Here is a 22,692-nt window from a genome sequence, read left to right as displayed (position 1 = left end):
AATATAAACAACCCTTTCATGATTGTCAAATTAACTTTTTTTCCCCGAAAAATCTATTTCCCTAAAATAAAATAAATAAATAATTAAAATATATAATAATACTATTACAACAATAGCCAACTCAACAGGACCTTCTTGGCACGTAGTAATTTCGTATAAAGAAAAACATTGCAAATTGCTCATAATTTATTATATGCACCTACCCAACTGGTCACACCGACAAAGCAATATTTCAAAAAAAGAAAATGTAATTATACAGTATATAATAGTATTTTCCATCATTGATGCGATGCACGAGATAATATTTAAAAAATGAAAAAAATAATTAATTTAATACATAGCTATCACAATTATTAAAGAAATACATAAATTATTATAAATATAAATATGCTTATATTTATATTTTTGATGATCTGTTAATTGTTATACATATATATGTATATATAAGTTTTCAATACAATATTCATTAAGCAAAATTAGATAGCACATGATGCTCTCAGTGCAATGACATATTATATTTTCTTAATTTTTGGATGCTTCCTACGTATTAAAATAAATAGTACCATTTTATTAATCAAATCCATAACTATTTATTCAATTGATCGTCTTTGTCGAGTGTTTAGTACAGAAGAAAAAAATTGCATTGTTGCTAATATTTGCAATATGATTCTTTCCTTTTTTTTTTTTTTTCTTTTTTTTTCTTTTTGGCTTTTTGCAATTGAAAATAATATGGAATATTTTTATAATTGGACCACAAAAGGAAGCAAAGTTGCATATTTTTTTTTTCAAAAATTGTGGATCATTGACTTGGATTAATTAAATAATACTGTAACAACCAGATAAATGGTAGATATATGCAAGTGGCATATTAATTAATTATTTACCTCAATTAATTTCGTTAAAAAAAAAAAAAACCTATATAATCCCACTATGCATGATAGCAAGCCAATCAAGAAGTTTTATTTTCCTTCATCTTTATTTAATAATTTATTAATTATCATTTCATAGATCTTGAAAAAAAAAAGAAAAAATGGCGAAGCAACTAATTGCTACAGTTTTGTTGATAGCCATAATTTCAAGCTGCACTCATGCTCACGAAGAAGAAGCATGGTTCCGGAATATTCGAGGTCTAAAGGAGAGCCTAGCCGTGGTTCATTTCTACGTTCAGGATGTACTTGGCGGATCGAATCCGACGGTGTACGAGGTTGCTAGGGCTTCCATAACTGCCAACTCAACGACGTCGTTTGGACAGGTGAGAGTGCTTGACGATAGAATGACGGCCGGTCCAGAAGCCAACTCGGCCACAGTGGGCCGGCTCCAGGGGCTGATCACTTTTGCTGACCTGGAAACATCGGCACTCGCGATGAACCTGAACTTCTATTTCACGTCCGGCGAGTATAACGGGAGCACGCTGTGTATATTGGGGAGGAATCAGATAATGAACGCCCAGCGTGAGTTTCCTGTGGTCGGGGGCACTGGCGCGTTCAGATTCGCGCGTGGGTATGCTCTTTCCAGCACTTACTCTTACGATGTTGAAACCAACTACGGTGTGCTTGAGTACACCATGTACGTGACTTACGTCAATACTACCAGCGCGTCGCTTATTAAGTCAGCTGCAGACATGTAAAACCGTGTAATTTTCTTGTTTTTTTTTTTTTTTTTTTTTTTTTTTTATTATGTTTTTTCAGTTTGTTTTTTTAACAAATAATAAAGGACTCTTGGAAGTAATGTGTTCTTTTTAATTATTTTGAGATAGTCCATGTTTTATGATAATCCCACATCACGTACGAAGAGTTTAAATTGAACTACAAAACTGATATATATGTTTTTTGAGCTTATATAAACATATATTAATTTAAGATCGAATTAAAAAAAATTACAATTTATATTATAAGCTCCAGCAAAATAGATTCTGATGCCAAAATAAAACTTATAACCTTAGCATTTTTCCAGTTTATTTTGCAGTTGGGACGAATCTAACACCTAAGTCATATATATATAAATAGAATAAATAAAAATAGAAAGATGCTATGATCCACGTGAACGAAAGTGTATAGAGACGTACTATATCTTAATTTGAATATATTCCTATTGTCCAAAAGGCCAACGAGGACTTATTTAATTTGTTTTTTTTTGTTTTTTTAATCATATTGTAATATTTCGTCACATGATAAAATACTAGCCAAGATCAAGTTGACATGGAACGCACTGAAATATGAAGTGGCTAATGTATAAAATATATGGTTAGGCGCAGACGGCTGCTAAAGACTAACAATATATATTATAATTATAATTATATATTTATTATGGCTACGCAGCAACTTCCTTCAATAAAGCAGAAAAGGCTCAAAATTTGCGGGTCGTCATCCAAATTAAATTTATATTAAAATTTAATTTAAATAACGAAAGACGATAAAAATAAAAACCCACTTGCTGCATATTGGATACATATTTGTCTCTTAGTTCAACTACCACGCACCCCGGCTAATACTTCCTACAAGGTAATTATTCAGCTAATTAACCAATAACTCCAATTAATTAATTATATATATGGCGTAGCTAATTGTGTGGTGCTAATGTTTTCTTCTCTGATGTTGATAGCCATTTCAAGTACTAATAACTGCATTCAGGGGCGGAAGCAGGATTAAAAAGTAGGGGCTAACTAAAATTCCGGGGTTCGGGGCAGCGCCCCGAAAATTTATTTAGGTTCACAAGACATTGCAAAAATATGTATATATTGCGAAGTTTTAATTAAAATAACGCGCGCACACACACACACACACACACACACATATATATATATATATATATATATATATATATATATATATATATATATATATATATATATATATATATATATATATATATATATATAATATATATATATATATATATATAATTTTATCATATTTCAAGCATGACAAAAAAACTAAATTATTCTAATAATATATTGCACTTAGGATTTATGGCACCGTCTCATATTATTTTTTAGAGACGTTGATATAAAAAAAAAATCTCTCTCTCTCTCTCATATATATATATATTATACGCACACACATATATACACATGCAGCACATGCATGCAAAGTTCGTCAACGAGTCATTGTCTTCCATGATGCTAATAATATAGGTATATAGAGATTTACAGAGAGAGACAGAGAGATTTAGAGAGAGAGAAAGATATGGTGAAATTTTGCATAATCATGATGCTAATAATACTAAGTGCTGCGCCGGCGGCTCATGGGGATGGCCGCCGGAGCACCACCGGAAAAGGCCGCCCCAACGCACTTAAAAGCTGGTACAGAAAACTCCCTCACATGAAACAGAAAGTAACCGAGCTTCATTTCTACCTACACGACGTCGTTTCCGGCCCTCACCCGACCAACATTCCGATCGCCACGGCCAACTTCACCGCCACGTCACCCACCTTTTTCGGCCTCATAGCTGCCATGGACGACCTGCTGACGGTGGGTCCCGCCCGGAACTCCACCACCTTAGGCCGGGCACAGGGGTTTTTCGGGTCCACCTCCCTAGACGAGATCGGCTTCCACATGACGTTTAATATAGTTTTCACCGCCGGAAAGTACAATGGCAGCACGCTCAGCTTGGCCGGACACAACCCTTTCTTGGACGAGTTCCGTGAGCTTCCGGTTGTCGGCGGCTCCGGTGTTTTCAGGCTGGCGCGTGGCACGGCCTTGTTGGATACGGTGTCGTATAATGTGACGTCAGGTGATGCAATTGTAGAGTACGATATCATGGTGCTGCATTATTAACTGTTTAATATTATTTCGCTGTCGGGGCTCGTGATTAAATTAATTAATTAATTATGGAGTTGTTTGGTTACTAATTAATTGTTGTTCATTAGTTTTATAATTCTTTTGTACAACTTTTGATGTAGCGTTAGAGCCTCATTTTGATCATGTGTTTTGTGTCGTTTGATTTGATTCTTTGCAACTGGTGAATAATGAAAAGATATTTATTTTTAGGGAAAATGAGGGATAACCCCCTCATTAGGTAAAATAATATAGTATAGGCCCAATTTATAATTGACCATTTGTAGACAAATCCATTTAATATTTTCTGAATTGTGTGACCCCCCTAATCTTATGTTAATGCCCATTATGCCCTTTTTTGTCCATATTTATCTCCAACTTTCTCTCTCTTCTCCTTATTTCTCTCATATCCGTCATTTTATATCTCCATTAATTTCTCTCTCTTCCTTATTTTCCTCAATTTTTTAACGTGTTCTTTTATTCTTCTTATTTTTCTCTCTCCTCTCTCCTATCTTCTCTCTCTTCCTTTCCTTCTCTCTCTTCTCTCTCCTCCCCAATTTCATCTTTTCCGTATCTTTTTCTTTTCTTCTTTTTTCTCTCTCTCTCTCTTCTCTCTCTCTCTCTCTCTTTCTTCTAATTTTTCTCTCTCCTCTCTCTTATCTTCTCTCTCCTCCCCAATTTTCTATTTTCCGTATCTTTTTTTTTTCCTTTTTCTCCCTCTCTCTTCTCTCTCTCTTCTTTCTCTTCCCTCAATTCCTCTTTTCTCGCCTGTTTTTGTTTCAGTTTTTTTCCACTATTTCTTCTCACTACTGTACCTTTTCTTCTATATCTCATTTTTTGGTCCTTGAAATCATTTTATTTTCTACTCTATGAAATTTATATTTTCATGAAGATGAGATCTTTATCATGAGTATTCAATTTTATAACATTATAGTATCTTAAATTAAAAAATAATATGGTAAATTAATGGAAAAATTATAGTTGACTACCAATTTTTTTATAGTTGACATTTGAACAATTATAGTTGACTATCTAATTTTTGTAGTTGACTCTGGCAAAAATATAGTTAACTACCATTTTTTATAGTTGACATCGTAAAAATTATAGTTGACTATCTAATTTTTATAGTTGACTTCGGAAAAAATATAGTGAACTACCGATTTTTATAGTTGACTTCGGGAAAAATATAGTGAACTACCGATTTTTATACTGATCTTTTCTTTGTTTTGGACTCTGATAAAACAAATTTCATAGGAAAACAAATATTTATGATTCAACAAGTAGTGTGACCATAGATCTGTAGATTTAAAAAACAATCGTGTTTACAAACTCCATTTTTGAGTAATCAACCATGGAAGACATCCAAACCGTCGCATATGGTCGTCGCGTACCGCTGTATACCGTTTTTGTAGGAGACCTCGATTTTGTCCTTCGGAGTCGCTGAAGAAGGTGTCAAAAACAGAAATTATGTGGTAGAGATGGGTATATAGCAAACTACCTGTCTTCTTCTTGCCGTTCTTCACCATTTTTGTCAACCTGTGTTGCTGAACGAATTGCACAATATAATGGTATTCTGATTTTTTTTTTTCGCTGAAGATGTAGCAAACTAGGGCAATATTTGAGAGGGGAAAATATCCGATATATATTTTAGTTTTTTTTGGGAGAATTTCTCGGCATGAATATAGCAGGGGAGAAATTATATTGAAGAATATGGTTGAAGATATGCAGTATTTGGGGAAAACGGTGGGGGGGGGTCTTCGCTATTACAAATTATAGGGGTAGTTCAGTAATTGACATTTCTGAGGGGGTTTGACGCATTAAAAATATTGTAAGGTGGTTAGTCCTAATATTTTTTCTAATGAGGGGGTTATATCTTATTAACCCTTATTTTTATTATTTTTATATTTGTTTGGTTACTAATTAATTGTTGTTTATTAGTTTTATAATTTGTTGGGTAATTTCACTTTAACCCTTGTACTTTGGTTGGATATCACTTTACCCCCTTGTACTCTCAATTGCATCGATTTGTCCCCTTGTACTTTGGTTCGATATCACTTTACCCCATTCTACTCTCAATTCATCGATTTTCCCCCCTTATACTTTGGCTCGATATCATTTTACCCCCTTCTACTATCAATTGCATCGATTTGCCCCCTTGTACTTGAAAAATTGTCTCAATGTGGTCATCGCCGTTAGTTTTCAGACCTTTGACCTTAATTCCGTTTGATTTAAGTCTGAAAATTACTAAAATGTCACCCCTCCAGTTTAAATAATTATTAAAAAATTTAAAAAAAAAAAACAAAAAACAAAATAACAAAAAATTCAAGACAACGAGAAAACATATTTCACGACGCCAGCCACAATTTTTATTTTATTTTTTTATTTTATTAATAATTATTTAAACTGGGAGGGGTGGCTTTTTTGTAATTTTCGAACTTAGATCAAACGGTGTTAAGGTCAAAGGTCTGAAAACTAACGGCGATGACCACATTGAGACAATTTTTCAAGTACAGGGGGGCAAATCGATGCAATTGAGAGTACAAGGGGGTAAAGTGATATTCAGCCAAAGTAAAGGGGGTAAAGTGGAATACACCTTAATTTTTTTGTACAACTTTTGATGTAGCTAATCTGGCGTGAGAGCCTCATTTCATCATGTGTTTTGTGTCGTTTGATTTGATTCTTTGCACCTGCTGAATAATAAAAAGATATTTTATTTTTATTATTTTTGCATTAAAAAAAATGATATATATATATATATATATATATATATATATATATTAATATATATATATATATATATATATATATATATATATATATATATATGGTGTGTGTATCTTTGTTGTTTTGTGGCTGCTGAGATTTCTTTCTTGTAAAGATGCAGGTTGTGGGTCACCAATGTCTTACGTTAATTCTCAATCAATGATGTTTTAATGCTTCATTGAATTTGATATTTCTATGTGGTGTTTTAGCGTAACTAAAAAGATTAACAACTGATGTTAATGACATCTCAAGACTCCTAATTATTTAGATATTATTTCGAAAAGATTTCCATAAAATTATCTGAAATTAACATAAAATAATTAGCGCAACAACAACATCTGCAAATAAAAATACATAACTAAACACTATCTTCAAATTCAAATTCAAATTAAAATTGGTTCGTAATCGAAATTTCAAAAAAAAAAAAGTCAATTTCAATCCAATTTTTTCTGTACTCGTTTTTTTTTTTTTTGTACTCGCTTTAGTGTTATCGAGGAAATTGAAAGAACAAACTCGACTTCCCACACTCTTTATAGCGAGACCAATTAAAAACAAAATTCGATTTTGCGACGTTAGCCATCACATGATCATGTTTATCTCGTGGTTCTATGAACTAAGATTATACATTCAGAAAAAGTTTATCTTAAGAATTAAGTGAGGATGACAATTGCATTTGAATTACTTGAAAATATCACAAAACTAGTCAACATTGTAATACTTAATCAAAATAGTATAAATTATTATTTTTTTAAATTATATCCCATTTATCAAAATTTAAACACATAAATTATGTATTAAAAATTACTTAAAATTGATCGTGTAAACTACAACTAATTGACCTTTTCAATTATTATTAAAAAAAAACTTGATTAAGTGCTTGACCATATAAATTGGGTTAATTAAATTAATAGTTGAGCTATTCTATCGTCAAATACTCCAACAATGAATTAAACACGCTTTCTCGATAAGAAAGTGACGATTATGACATTGATATTGCACCCATTCTCTATTTTCTTACATGAAAAGCAAACTTGTAGTAAAAAAAACATGGCTGCAAGAAATTATATATCTCCATACGTAAGAGATCCTTCATTTTTTATTTTACTGTATTTAAAATTGAACTATTACGTACGTAGCTGTCATCATAACATGGGAATTGGATCCCTTAATTCTCTGTTCAAAACAAGTCACGCACTAATCAATTATTATATATCGACAAAAGCGCATTTCCAAAACTATTTACCAAACCCTACAATTCCAACCAATAATATTTATCCAAAACAAAAACATTATTTGCAAGTTGTGAAATTCAAATAACTTTTACTAATTCTCCCTCAGGCGGCGGCTGCTGTGCTATTCTGAATTTGTTGTAATGATTATTGATTAATCATATTGCTTGTAGCAGACGCGATTTTTTTTATTTTTTTACTTTTTTCCCAATTATTAAATAACGAGATCTTGATTAACTAACCCTCTATAAATAGCGCTTTTGGTTGTTTCATAATTCGTATAATTATAAATTATTATTACTCACTAACCAAAATGGCGAAGCAACACATATTCTTGATCGTACTTTTCTCAGTAGCAACAATGGCAGCCAAATCGAACGGCGCGACGCCGATCAAGGAGTTTCTCCGAAACATTGACCAGGTCAAGTCAAAGGTGACCGAGCTCCAGCTCTACGTACAAGACATATTCACTAGCCCGACCCCGTCGAATTTGCCGGTGGCCTTTGCGAATTCCACGTCAGCATCTCCCACATTGTTTGGTTTAATGGCCGTCCTGGATGACCCGATTCGCGTCGAGCCGAAACCCGATGCGATGATCGTGGGCCAGGCGCAGGGGTTCTTTGCGTTTTCGTCGTTGGAGGACACGAGTTTTCATATGACGTTCGATTTAGTGTTCACGAGGGGGAGGTACAACGGGAGCACGTTGAATGTTATGGGGCATAATGCATATATGCAACCTCGTCGTGAATTATCGATTGTCGGCGGCACGGGCGCTTTCCGGCTGGCACGTGGCATCGTTGGTGTTTCGACGGTGTCGATGAACGCTACCACCGGTGATGCTTTTTTCCAGTACAATATTACGATATTGCATTATTAAAATAGTTATTATTTGATTATTTGTTGTTTGTTGTTTAAGGAATGTTTCGGGCTTTTTATGTTGTTAATTATTTTCTATGTTGTTCTTTTTTATTTTATTTTTTCAATAAATTATTATGGGTGGATGGTCATTGTGCATGCACATCTCATTTGTGTAAGCTGGAAAAAAATAATTTAATTATATGTGATTTTTTTTTTGGGGTGAATTATTTGATACGTGTCGCTCTGTTAATGGTTGGGCCCATTGGGCTTGGGTAGATAAATGTATGGGCCATTCTGTTAGTGGGTGGATATTGTATATGAGTGATCTTGCCTGGGTTTAAATCGTTAAATACTCAAATGGGCTTTAATATATATTGGACCTAAAATACTTGATTCAATTTGATCTGTTAAAAATTTGTTTTGTTAATAGTGACACAATCTCGCTTGAACGCATATTTTTGTTTGATAATTTATAAAGTCTACTCGAATTCGATCCCGATTATAAAAGAAAATGGCAGAATGTGTAAAAAAAGTTACTCGAATTGAGTCGTGTTCTGCTCGATTATAACTCGTTCGAGGTCAACTCAATTATTTTATCAAATGAACATCAAATGTAACTTTAAAAATTCGATATTAATTCAATAAGAAAAAATGATTGTATCTTTTTTACTAAAGCTTGTTAATTCTATAAGAAAGTCATAATCACATGTCGTATGCATTTAGGAAATCAATTTAAGCCCGCATGGGTGTAGCTCAATGTTGGGTGCTAAATACCAACACGCAAGTGCACGTATCGCAAACAAGTAGTAAAGTAGACTCGTGAGAGTCGGATGTCGATCCCACAGGGAATAGGCAAATTACCTAATCCTAAGTACCAAATTCTAACAATTATGATTTTTATCCAGCATACGCAAGTTTGTCAAATTAAATCAATTAAACAACTAAACTAATTAAGAAAGCAAATAACACGGGAAAATATCAATTAAAACGGACCTAGGATTTTATCTTCCCCCTATGCAAGAATTGCTCACCCAAAACCCCTCAATTATGAAATATATGATTCATGATTATTAACCCGAGACACTAATTTACTCATAACCCGCTGTCGCGTGTATTATGAGTCTATTATTCATAAACGATTCACCATATGTCTATGCAAACCAATTATGAATAAAACATTAACTAACCAGTCTCGTAAATGGCTACCTAAGGTGATATCTGTATGTCGACGACACCACATGCAATTGACACACTCATCCGGTGAAAACTACTCGAAGGTTCTTATACTTACCGTCTAATTATCAAAATAGCTCTGTCGAGTCAATCCCAATAATCACAGATAAAGCACATAAATTGATCAAGTTCATGCACTAACAATCATAACAAGTATAAGAAATAATCATAAATCATAATTGCATAATCTCAAGAAAACGGGTTCACCATCCCCACATAGGGTTCCAACAAAATCCTAGATTAAAAACTTAGCTACTCATAACGAAAAACATAATAAAAGTAATAAAATTCATAGATTAAGAAAAGATAGGCGAAGAAGAATTATGATGAAGAGTTGTCAATTTTCCGTCTTCGATTCTTCGTTCTCTCGCTCCTCTCGCTTCAAGGTTGTGTTCAAAAGTCCTTTGATTCGTGCTTGGTTTGGGCTTAAATAGATGTCCCAACTTGGTAGATGATTTTAGGTTTCCTTGTGTGATTAAAAGTCCAAAATTGTGTCCAGCGTGTGTTGGCACGGCCGCGCGAAAATCAGTGCAATTCTCGCACGGCCGCACGAGAATCGCCAAAACCTTCTGCCCAAATTCAGCATTTGGCACGGCCAAAACCTTCTGCCCAAATTCAGCATTTGGCACGGCCGTGCCAAAAATAGGCTAATTTTGGCACGGCCGTGCGGGCCTATTTTCAGCCAATTTCAGCATATTTTTGATTATTTCACTTTTGGCCCAGATTTTCTCCAAATTTGCAGTTTTGACCCCAAACTTTTCCAATTCTTCAATTTATACCTAAAATACAATAAATCAACTTTTTAAGCACCAAATATCGTTAAATCACACCAAAAGCTCAAATAAAAAGGTACGATAAAGTATAAAAATATATACTTAACACTCAACAAGTTCCGGATGTGGTAAGTTGATGCAAGGTCCTAGGATCGAATCCTGGCAGCCGCAGTGTGAGAATTTCAATTCCAATGAGGGTTGGTTCCTTATGGGCACTAGGTCCGGGTCCGCTAGGGCCGTTGAGTTACCATGATTTACATTCTTCCATCAATCATTGTCGGGCCAAGGGATGGGGGCGAGGGATTTCGCCTTTAAATGCAAGGAAATCAATTTAAGTTTTAACGAGCTTTATAATAAAGGCCAAATTTGGACTACCCCTCATGTATGGCCAAATTACGAATATTTTTTATTGATTGGATAATTACAACCACTCATTATTTTTAAAAAAAATTATACAAAATTTATGTTATTCGTTTATTTACTGAACCAAATTGTGTATTCAGTTCGATAAATGGCGATGTTGATGTTCCAAAATTTCGATTCGATTATACCGATTTAACATTCATAATTTTACCTGGTGAGTTGTTTTTTTGTTAATATAATACATGAATCTATCGAGATTTTTCATAATTTGCGTAAAAGACAAGTCGACAACACAAAATAGTATGAAATATGGCAGCAGCACATGAAAGCTGAATAACAGCTGTCGACTTTCTTCCAGAAAGTGAGGATATATTAAAAAATAAAAAAATATTTGGTTAGCTACTATTTGAGATCTGAGTGGTGGTGTGAATCCCAAGATTGATTAATGCGTGGGAATTGTATGTACTTGACCGAGACTTACTGGAGTGGGGAAAAAGTTTAGAATCCACCCCAATTTTTAATAATTAATATAATAATTAAACTATAGATTTGCATATCTTGTTTCATGTATAATAAGTTTAATAAGTATGCAATTATAATTATTTTTCCAAATCTTTTTACAAAGTCCAAATTGATGGTAAAAAGAGAGAGGAAGGTACACAAATGTTGACTGTCAAATATAAAATTAATTCAATACTTTGCATATAAGTCCATAATTCTCACATGGTCTACATTTTCGACCATCACTCTTCCTATCTTCTACATAAACACCCACCACACACACCTACACACAAACAAGAGAGAGAATTTTAGAAAGAGAAACTAACTATGAGGAAGCAGCAGCAACACATGGTTTTGATTATTTATTTTTTTATAGTAATTTGTGTGCTAGTTGATGATAGTTTAGCAGCAGCTGAAAAAGGGCCCAAATCAGTTGAAAAATGGTTCAAAAAACTCCACACTTCAAAGGAAAAAGTGACCAAACTCAACTTCTACTTCCACGACATCGTCAGCGGCAGCAACCCCACCGCCGTGCCGGTGGCTCAGGCCAACGCCACTTTCAAGTCACCGACACTCTTCGGGCTGGTCTCTATTATAGACAACCCACTCACAGTCGGGCCTGGCCCGAAATCCGAGATTGTGGGCCGGGCCCAAGGAATCACCGGCTACACCTCGTCGGAGGAGATGTGCCTGCTCATGACGCTGAACTTCGTCTTCACCGGCGGAAAGTACAACGGGAGCACGCTCAGTGTGGTGGGGTCCAATCCCATTAATCAAGAGTACCGCGAAATGCCCGTGCTCGGCGGCTCCGGTGTTTTCCGGCTGGCCCGCGGCGTCGCCACGGCGGAGACCGCCAAGTTTAATCCTAGATCTGGTAACGCTGTTGTGGAGTACAATATCATGGTGCTTCATTATTGATGACTCATATTTTTCGGTTCTTGAATTTTTTCTTTTCTCTTTTTTATTTTATTTTATTATTATATCCCTTTTTAGTGATTTTAATAATAATTGATGATGGGATGAGATTGTTTCTTCTTTCGATGATGACGTAGAATGTAATAATTGAAGCATATTTGATTAAATGATGTATGATTATTCAATTTTCTCATAATTGTGACAATTAATTAATATATTAATTAATTAATTGTGCTGATTACACAGTGGCCATTGATTCTATTTGTAACAGGCTTTGAGTCCAATTCAAACAGCGATAAATTAGGTTTTACATTCAAAACATTTACCTATAAATTTATTTTATTCTATAAAACATTATATAGTTATGATTCACGTCAAATCTTTTGCCCTTTAATCATTTTCTTAATTGCAAATTTATTCGATTATTTTTCCTTCAAGGATACCTTAAATCTAGATTAAAAAAAAAATCACGTGAGGTAAATGTATTGAGTGTAATTTCTACGCTCAATAATTGTTCACGCAACTAAAATCCTACAATGCTCGAATTACCCTGTTGAACTCCAAAAAAAATTAGAAAGAATTCTTGAAAGTAAATATAAAATGATAATTATTTTGACCTTAATCAAGAAGACCAAAGACTATTTATCCCTGCAATTAAGTTGATTATTCGAGTCCAGATGGGCTTCTACTAATTACCAGCTTAGGGATTAAAGATGTAATTTATTGGGCTAGAAGCCCATTACTTTCAATGGGGTCAAAGCAAATTATAAATAAGGGTAAATTACAAACACCCCCCTGAGGTATGATTAAATTACAAAAACACCCCTCTTGTTTGGATAATTACAACCACCCCTCAGCTCTTCAAATTTAGTGGAATCTTCGAGATTATATGAAATATTATCACTTTTCTACCCGTTTTATACCATTCAAACTCTACATTATGAAGTAAGATGATCATAATATGTGATTTTTAGCTTGTGTATATCAGTTTGTAGTGCATCCGAAACTGTATTTTTACACAAAATGAATACAAACTAGAGCACATTACACGGAATCTAGATGATTATATTGAATTTGGCACAATAAGGGTGGAGGTGTAAGAAAAAAATCATAGTTGAGGGGGGTATATGTAATTATCCAAACAAGAGGGGGGTTTTTGTAATTTGACCATACCTCAGGGGGTTTTTGTAATTTACCCTTATAAATAAATAAATAAATAATGAAATTAGATGCCTCCAGAAGTAGTTAACCAACTACCAAGTATTATTATCTTGTGAACAACTAGTGGCGGCAAAATAAAAAAATTGCCGCCACTTCCGACTTTCATTTGATAATTGCCATGTGCCGATCAATTTTCGCAGCCCTAAACTTCGTTTATGTGTATCATTTAATATTAATATGTCCGATACATATTCAATATATACCACCTCAAATTCGTGTTTTGGTAATTAGAAACGACCGGAGAAAAAGAAGATGGAGAAACTATGCACAATATTAATTCTTCTGATTTCTTTCTCAATCTCCGGCCTTGTTGTGACGACAATAGCACAGCCCGTTAACGGTGAAGGGCCCGAAGCAGTAGAGCAATGGTTCAAAGACCTTCCGAATGCAAAGGAAAAAACAACGAAACTCCACTTCTACTTTCACGATATCGTAGCTGGCGATAACCCGAGTGCTGTTACAGTCGCAAAGCCAAATTCCACGGTCGTTTATCCGACAAATTTCGGCGTAGTGCGAGTGATGGACAACCAGTTGACCGTTGGGCCCGAGCCCGATTCGAAGATCATCGGGCGAGCCCAGGGAATCTACGCCTCAGCTTCGATGGAGGAATTCGGTTTGCTAATGACGCTGAATTATGTGTTCACGGATGGGAAATATAACGGTAGCACGCTTACTATAGTTGGCCATAATCCGATATTGAATGAGTATAGAGAGATGCCTATTGTCGGCGGCTCTGGTGTTTTCCGGCTGGCGAGAGGCGTCGCCACCGCGCAGACGGTCTGGTTTAATCTTACCTCCCAAGATGCTATTGTGGAGTATGATGTCATTGTCTTGCATTATGATTTTTGATTGCTTTTTTGATTGATTTTTGATTGCTCGATTGATTTACTATTATTATTTTTATATTATTGTTATTTGTTGTTGTCCGGCTTAGCGTTTTTTTATTTTATTTCATCTTTTAGTATGATGTTATTGTATTGCATTATTAATTTCAAATTTCTAGTTCCTTTCAATAATTAAATTTGTGTTCACTTTGAATAATTAATGTGGTAAATTCCAATTTCCCCATGTACTTTGGCTCGGTATTAATTTACCACATTCTATTCTTGATTGTATTGATTTGTCCTGCTGTACTGAAAAAATTGTAGTTGTCACTTTTCAGATATTTGACCTTAACACCGTCCAAAGTCTGAAATTACAAAAACGCCACATCTCCTAATTTAAATAATTATTAAAAATACTAAAAATTAAAAAAAACAAAAAATAAAATTATTAAAAGTTCAAGCAACGAGAAAATATAGTCCACGATACCAACCACAATTTATTTTTTTAGTTTTTTTAATAATTATTTAAACTGGAAGGAGTGACTTTTTTTGTAATTTTTAAACTTAGATCAAACGGTTTTAATGTTAAATGTCTGAAAACTAATGGCGAGAGCCACATTGAGACAGATTTTCCACTACATGGGGGCAAACCGATGCAATTGAGAGTAGAAGGGGGTAAAGCGATACCGAGCAAAGTACTAGGGGGAAAGTGGAATTTACCTTAATTAATAATTAAATTTGTGTACACTTATAGGGGTTGTTTAGAAATTACAGAAAACACAGGGGCCCGGATGCAATAAACCCGAAACTTTCTCCAATTAGGGCCCATCGTTGCTATAAAATAATCAATAGAAAATTGGGCTTCATCGTCGGAATAAGGCTCCGTCCGTCCACGTCATCAAGTCCATTCCAGAGTTGTATCAGCCCAATAACGAAGCCCACATTTCCATTTTGTAAGTCGTCAAAATCGGAGTGACCTTTTTACCAACGGTCGGCGGTGACCAATCGCAGGCGGCGATGCTCGCCGGAGCTCACATGTTGCCGTTCCTGCTATGAAACCCAAAAGATTCCGTAGCTACCCTTGCGCCGTTCAAAATCTTGTCGATCTCACCTCACGAGGTCAACTCCGGGAAGCCGTTGACGCTTTACCTCTCTTATCTCGCAATGGCTTTCTTTTGAACTCTGACTTAATTGCATCCCTCATTCATCAATGCGCCGGTGCGAAATCCATTAAATTCGGGAAATCCGTCCACCTTCATTTGAAGCTCACCGGTTCGAAACGCCCCAACGCGTTCTTGTCCAACCATTTGATTAATATGTACGCCAAATGCGGCGATCATGTGAAGGCCCGCGACGTGTTTGATAAAATGACTGCGAGAAATTTGTATTCCTGGAACAATATGCTTTCGGGTTACGCGAAGCTGGGGATGGTGAAGGCCGCGAAACGACTGTTCGATAAAATGCCTGAGAGAGATTTCGTCAGTTGGAATACGATGGTGATGGCGTATGTGCAGAGCGGGTGGTTTGATGAGGCTCTAAGGCTTCATATTGAGTTAAGGAGGTCGAATATCGGGTTCAACGAATACAGTTTTGCTGGGGTTTTAACTGTTTGTGTTAAGCTGAGAGATTTGTGGCTTGCCAAACAATTGCATTGTCAAGTTTTCCTTCTTGGATTCTTGTCAAATGTGGTTCTTTCAAGTTCTATAATTGATGTGTATGCAAAATGTGGTGAACTGGTAGATGCTAGGAGGTTATTCGATCAGATGAGCGAAAGGGATGTTCTTGCTTGGACCACTTTGGTTTCAGGCTATGCAAAAGGGGGTGATATGAAATCGGCTCAAGAAATGTTCGACACAATGCCAGAGAAGAATTCCGTTTCTTGGACTGCTTTGATTGCAGGGTACGCCCAAAACGGAATGGGGCATTGTTCCCTGAAGTTATTCTCGAAGATGGTCATGCTTAATATAGAGCCTGATCAATTTACTTTCAGTAGTTGCCTTTTCGCTTGTGCTAGCATAAATTCACACGATCATGGTAAGCAAATTCATTCACGGATGATAACTGCTGGGATTAGGCCTAACGTAGTAGTTTTAAGCTCACTCATTGACATGTATTCAAAGTGCGGAAGCTTAAAATCTTCGATACAAGTCTTCAACGCAACAGATAACAAGCAAAATGTCGTTTTGTGGAACACGATTATATCTGCATTAGCACATCACGGATGCGGCAAGCAAGCAGTAAAGACGTTCGCCGATATGGTGAGGTCGGGTGTGAAACCAGATGATGTCACCTTTCTCGCCCTTCTCAATGCGTGCAGTCATTCTGGGCTTGTTCAAGAAGGTATTTATCTGTTTGAAACGATGAATCAAGATTATAGCATTGTTCCAGATCAAGGGCATTATGCGTGCTTGATTGATCTACTTGGACGGTCAGGATGTTTCGATGAGGTAATGAATCAACTGAAGAAGATGCCGTTTGAGCCCGACGAACGTGTTTGGAATGCCTTAGTTGGTGTTTGTAAAATTCATGGGAATATTGAATTGGGTAGAATAGCAGCGAGGCATCTTGTCGAACTAGAGCCTCATTCCCCTGCAGCGTACATTTTATTATCGGGTATATATGCTGCTCTTGGGAGGTGGGAATCTGCGCAAGAAGTGAGACAGCTTATGAACACGAGAAGTGTGGGAAAAGACAATGCCCTTAGTTGGTTAGAGATTGATAGAAAATTGCGGTTAGATATTAAAAAACGTAGTAAGTTGCATCGTACCGAAGAGGAAACAACCTCGGTTTTGGAACTATTAACTGACGGGAGCTCATTGTGTAATGTTGAAAGGTAAAATGCCCGAATTCTTTTTTATTTATTTTTTTAGTTTTCGCGTATTTATGATGAAGGAAGGTAATCGAACCATCTCGCCTTCTAAAACTTGGAATGTTTTTATTGCGAAAGTTTATGCCAAACACGATATCGTTCTTATCTGATTCTCCTCTGTCTGTTGTATCACACCAATTTATTTATTTTTGTGCTCTTGTTAATTTTATGAAACAATATTAATTTATGAATCTTATATCAAATATCTATTTATTGAAGCTTGGATTTGTGGGGGATAGACTTCATAAACTTGTATATGTCCTTAGTTTCTGCAGATGAGACACAAAACTGGGTAATTTATGGTTGGCTGATGCTGACCTCTTTTGTTAATCCACCATTAAGTTGCTAATTACTCCATTAATTAATAATTTTTACACTTGATAGCTAATTAATAATTATACTATTGCATAAAACATTTTTACTATGAAAGAAAGTAAGTTGGCTCAGTATGGAAGAATGTAGCTTAGCTGGCTGTCGACTCGCCATTAACACGATGTGCAGAAGTGGAATGCTTCTTGATTATATCATTCTTCTTTTATTTTATATAAACTAAAATAATAATAATAAATAAATAAATTAGTCCCCACACAATTAAATATCAATCTAACAATCACATTATACCTACCGTCTACAGCTCAAACTCCATTACTTTTTTTTTTCTTTTTAATTTCCACAACAGTTGCTACTTGTTATCATATATTCACCGAATATCCCTCCAATTTTCTTATCCAACTCTGTAAACTCATTCCAATTCCATATAACTAGTCCAACTAATATTTATTTTAACAAAATATTGATCATCAAATATGATATTTCCATATAAGAAAAGCCAACTAACGTGTAGCATTGGACAGCCATACAAATGGACCATCATCAATTAAGATTAAAAAATAAATAAAATAATAAATCAATTATAAAACCCCGCCAATCATTCATTCAATCCGGCCCACCTACACCAAACACAACAAGACATTGACAACGAAATTGAACTACAATCTGTTTATTATTATTGATCACACAAAACAAAAAAAAAAAAAAAGGAACAAGAATTTTGATAAAACCTCTTGTCTTCTTCTTAACGATGGGTGCGCAGCTTTCGAAACAAGTCGAACGGAGAAAAGCGATCTCGGCGGAGAAGAAAGTCCTTGCAGACCTCCAACAGAACGGAGGATGCGATTTTCCCGGGTCGGACTACCACCCGCCCGACAGGGCCAACTGGATGTCCGGTCTCAACCCGGACAACATCCGGATCCACCAGATTGTCTGGCCGGGCACACACGATTCCGCCACCAACGATATCGGAATCCCGCTCGTGACCCGGCCCTTCGCCCAATGCCAGTCACTCTCAATCTACGGGCAGCTAAAAACGGGCGCCCGGGTCCTGGATATTCGGGTCCAGGAGGACCGCCGGGTCTGCCACGGCATCATACTCAGCCACAGCGTCGACGTCGTCATCAGTGACGTCAGGAAATTTATCCAGGAGACCCAGTCGGAGATCGTGGTTCTAGAAATCCGAACCGAGTTCGGGCACGACGACCCGCCCGATTTCGACCAGTACTTGGTGGATCAGCTCGGCGAGTTTCTGATCCACCACGACGAACAGGTGTTCAACAAAACGATCTCCGAACTACTGCCGAAGCGGGTGATCTGCGTTTGGAAGCCGAGGAAATCGGCCCAGCCGAAACCGGGTGGCCCGCTTTGGAGTTCGGGTTACTTGAAGGACAACTGGATCGACACTGATTTGCCGTCGACGAAATTCGAGAGCAATCTCAAGTTCTTGGGGGAACAATCGCCGGCGGCGAACCGGAAGTATTTTTACCGGGTCGAGAATACGGTCACGCCTCAGGCGGATAACCCGGTACTGTGCGTGAAGCCGGTTACGGATCGGATCCGTGGGTATGCGAGGATGTTCATATGTCAGAGCTTTGCGCGAGGGTTTGCAGACAGGCTGCAGATATTTTCGACCGATTTTATCGATGAGGATTTTGTTGATGCATGCGTTGGTTTGACGAGCGCTAGGGTTGAAGGGAAAGCTTGAATTCATCTTATTCTCTCATGCATAACGGGTCGGACTCGGGTCCATTTACGGGTTTGAATACGTATTTATTTGTGATTCTTTTTTTCTTTCTTTTTTTCCTTTTAATTTGTTGTTAATATTATTGGGATATAATGTATAATTTGTGAAAAGAGGCATTACTTGTTTAATAAATAACAAATTATAAAATAATATTCAAGCTCTTATTTATTAACCCTAAGCAATGACTATTTTATTATTTTAATAATTTGTGAAGTGCCACCACAATTAATATGGATGTCGTAATTCTTGAATAATTTAATAAAAAATTGCAATATGATATATAAAAAAAATAAAGGTACATAATTATAATAATGTAATAAAAATGCTGTCGGCAGCAGCCACGAAAAATATAAATAATAAATATGATTTAATTTTACAAGAATTAAATAAAATGTCTTGATCCTTGTTGGCTTGATAGTTTGTCTCACAGCTTTATACCTCTTCCAGTACAGAACTTGTTGATCAGAACATCTTTGAGATGCTGGAAAATTGGAGAAAAAAGACCTGCATTCAAAACAATTACAATATTATTTAAAAATCAATAAATAAATATTAAGACGGCTACGAAAATAGAAACTGAGATAGATAGATACCTGAGGTGGGGCTTGATCTGTCGAGCAATGATCCCCTCACGAGAAGCGTTCCTGGATTTTGTTGCAAGACCGAAATGCGGAAGCGCAGGGCATCAGCTGGTTGACTTTGCTGGTCATTTGGGGAATTCGATCTATTAAACTCAGCCGCATCAACCGTATTATGTGTCTCGGCCTTTAGTATTGAATCAATTTGATCCTTTGAAGCAGTGATCTTAATATAAAAGTATACCTTACTGGTCAGCTTGAAATGAAACGGATATGTAAATAGGCTGAAACGAAAAAAAAATGACTTATAGCATACATCAACATTGAAAGTAGCAGAATCTAATTTGCAGGATGCACCGCTTCCGGAAAAGTGAGATTCCACCGACTTCAGCACGTCAAAGCCACTTTGCTGACGATGAAGGCCCTAATAAAAGAAATTGCTATATGAGATGCAACATTCACAATAATTAGGTTAACCACCATGTTAAACATTGGGACCTAGAAACTAAAATTAATAAGTCAAACATTAACTAATTGCCGCTGTTTTTATATTCCATTACGAACTTCTGCAAGTATATTTAGCATTATTAGTGAATCCATTCATTCTAGCATCACAAACGAACAAAAATAACAATATAAAACATCAGATAAAAGGCGTCAAACCTCCAGCATGCAAGACAGATTATTTTCTTCAATCTTATGGGAAGGTAACATTTTCCTCGAAGCAGGCAAAAAGGACCACGCGAGTCCCCATCTCGATGTTCTTCCTTGTACAAATTCTGTCGTTTTCACTACTGTGGCTCCAACATTCCAGATTTCTGATACCAGAGTATTCAGGTTCAATTTTCTTCCAACCATGGAAGTGTACCAACTAAACGAATCAAAATAAGATAAAAGTCAAGGCAATTAATGACAGATTAAAAACAAATAGCTTAATGGAAACGAAATGAAAATTATACCGAAATGTGTGCTTCAGCTTAACACTATCTTCAATGATTCGAGTAATAAAGGCATGTTCGCCACCCGAACAAACCATCTCCTCTGAAGTCCCTCCACAAGATGTCTTTGGATTCAATCCGCCTTCCTCAATTGTCTCAAAGAATGGGGGATTGCACATACAGAAGTCAAACATCTCCTCGTCTTTGACAACACCTAAAAGTACAGGTGGCCCATTATAACAACTCTTCTTCGTGCCTGAACGAGTTTCTTCAGACTTTACATTGCTACATTCGGATCCACCTTCATTACTACATTTTTGACTAATTTGTGATTCTTCCTTGTTATCCTCGAAGTGGACCTTTCTGATTTCAATCAAGTGAGAAATATGCGGATTGCTCTCGACATTTTGATTTGCCCACTCTATAGCCACATCAGTCATATCTAACAATACACATAGGAAACAATGTTAGCATTTAACGAAACAGTGAGATACACGAGACGGAAACAAACAAAGACAAGTACCTGAACCGATAAACTTCCAACCAAGAATGGATGCACCGAGAAGAGGATATATACAATTTGTTCCAGTCCCAATATCGAAACCTTTGATGACATCACAATCAGCCCTGTTAGACGGAACGACGTCTGAAGCCAGAAGATCCTCTATCCAGTGGATGTAATTCAATCTGTTGGGTACTGTAGGGCAGAGCTGCCCATCAGGAATCCACCTAATGTTAGATTTGCACCGAATCAACAGCTCTTAATAAAAATTGGAAACGAATATAATTCTTGAATGCATTTGCTAGTCGATACAGATCTTCATTTCCATTTTATCGCAAATAACTGTAGCTATTTTATAACATACCATGAAATCATGCAATGGTGACCTTTATATCGACAGTAAATAAACATATTGCACAAGTAGCCAGCAGAAGAACAACAAAGCTTCTAGTTTAGCTCTGAGAAGAATAAACTCAATTTTGCCACAATAAGCGAAATTGAAGAAAAAAATTTGTTCACCCAACAAACTTAAAATTAAGAAATTCAATTGAATAACCCTAGCTAAGAATCCATACATCACAATCAAACAAATGAGTAAACAATTAATCAAGTTAATTGAGCAATAATTTGTTGATGAATAGCCACAGCAAAAACATAACACCGTAGGAGAAAACAAAAACGTTCAAAAAGTAGTACCAGTTGATGCCGTGATCGTGGAGCAGCAACACTCGTGTCAACTCGCGAGTAGCATTGAAGTCCGTCCAATCAATTTTGGGTCGGCGGTCGTCGCGTAAGTAGAAGACGAAGGGCTCAAAACTCGGGTACAATGATGCTAATAAAGCGAAATCCGGCGGATTATCGGAGTATTTATTCCGAGGGTGGATTCCTCGCCGCTCAGCTGCGTTTTTCCTCTTCCTCTTGCCGGCCATCTCCGCCGATACGGCAGCCCTAACCGCCGGTAGATTTTAAAATTAAACTACTTCAAATTTTAATAGCTTGTAATTAAAACGATTTATTTCAATTCAGTGCTTTTAGTGCAATGTGAACTGAAATGGGTTGAATTGCTATTGGGGGCCCAAATTAAAATAAATTGGATTATTCATTAATTAGAAAATACTATATTTTGTGATGGTAAAATTAATTAATTATCCATCTACCAAGTGCTAAATTACTGGCCGTCGATTTCATCCACACGCTCCAACCGTTGCTTTGATTCCCGAAAATAAAAACGAATGAATACCCATATTAAACAATTAACAAAAAGAAATAAAG

General features: G+C 36.1%; 5 protein-coding genes and 3 pseudogenes across 8 annotated transcripts; 7 read left to right on the top strand and 1 right to left on the bottom strand.

Annotated features, from left to right (window-relative positions):
• Positions 1-954: 954 nt before the first annotated feature.
• LOC105957447 (dirigent protein 22 pseudogene) lies at positions 955-1,728 on the top strand (annotated as a pseudogene). Its single transcript, XR_016033193.1, has one exon. The product of XR_016033193.1 is annotated as a dirigent protein 22 pseudogene (transcript).
• A 1,427-nt stretch (positions 1,729-3,155) lies between these two features.
• LOC105957386 (dirigent protein 21) lies at positions 3,156-3,796 on the top strand. Its single transcript, XM_012981308.2, has one exon. The coding sequence runs from the start codon at positions 3,186-3,188 to the stop codon at positions 3,774-3,776; it is 591 nt and encodes a 196-aa protein (XP_012836762.2). The 5' UTR covers positions 3,156-3,185; the 3' UTR covers positions 3,777-3,796.
• A 4,110-nt stretch (positions 3,797-7,906) lies between these two features.
• On the top strand, positions 7,907-8,824 carry LOC105957448 (dirigent protein 22). Its single transcript, XM_012981368.2, has one exon. It carries the CDS (start codon positions 8,082-8,084, stop codon positions 8,643-8,645), a length of 564 nt encoding a protein of 187 aa, XP_012836822.2. The 5' UTR covers positions 7,907-8,081; the 3' UTR covers positions 8,646-8,824.
• Positions 8,825-11,732: 2,908 nt separating this feature from the next.
• On the top strand, positions 11,733-12,607 carry LOC105957747 (dirigent protein 22 pseudogene; annotated as a pseudogene). The gene has a single exon (XR_016033191.1). The product of XR_016033191.1 is annotated as a dirigent protein 22 pseudogene (transcript).
• Positions 12,608-13,696: 1,089 nt separating this feature from the next.
• On the top strand, positions 13,697-14,653 carry LOC105957748 (dirigent protein 22 pseudogene; annotated as a pseudogene). Its single transcript, XR_016033190.1, has one exon. The product of XR_016033190.1 is annotated as a dirigent protein 22 pseudogene (transcript).
• A 656-nt stretch (positions 14,654-15,309) lies between these two features.
• LOC105957749 (Pentatricopeptide repeat (PPR-like) superfamily protein) lies at positions 15,310-17,438 on the top strand. The gene has a single exon (XM_012981709.2). The coding sequence runs from the start codon at positions 15,509-15,511 to the stop codon at positions 17,291-17,293; it is 1,785 nt and encodes a 594-aa protein (XP_012837163.2). The 5' UTR covers positions 15,310-15,508; the 3' UTR covers positions 17,294-17,438.
• Positions 17,439-18,269: 831 nt separating this feature from the next.
• Positions 18,270-19,570, top strand: LOC105957751 (PLC-like phosphodiesterases superfamily protein). The gene has a single exon (XM_012981711.2). It carries the CDS (start codon positions 18,407-18,409, stop codon positions 19,361-19,363), a length of 957 nt encoding a protein of 318 aa, XP_012837165.1. The 5' UTR covers positions 18,270-18,406; the 3' UTR covers positions 19,364-19,570.
• An 86-nt stretch (positions 19,571-19,656) lies between these two features.
• Positions 19,657-22,468, bottom strand: FIO1 (methyltransferase). The gene is made up of 7 exons (XM_012981710.2): positions 22,117-22,468; positions 21,442-21,647; positions 20,940-21,360; positions 20,644-20,851; positions 20,297-20,404; positions 19,996-20,206; positions 19,657-19,906 (listed from the first exon to the last, which is right to left on the bottom strand). Exons 1-7 carry the CDS (start codon positions 22,347-22,349, stop codon positions 19,827-19,829), a joined length of 1,467 nt encoding a protein of 488 aa, XP_012837164.2. The 5' UTR covers positions 22,350-22,468; the 3' UTR covers positions 19,657-19,826.
• Positions 22,469-22,692: the final 224 nt, after the last annotated feature.

Source organism: Erythranthe guttata, chromosome 2 (assembly GCF_056151865.1).
Source record: "Erythranthe guttata isolate IM_541 chromosome 2, IM_541, whole genome shotgun sequence".
Lineage (NCBI taxonomy): Eukaryota > Viridiplantae > Streptophyta > Magnoliopsida > Lamiales > Phrymaceae > Erythranthe > Erythranthe guttata.
Note: the sequence above shows the minus strand (reverse complement) of the source record. Positions and strands in the feature narration are given on the sequence as shown.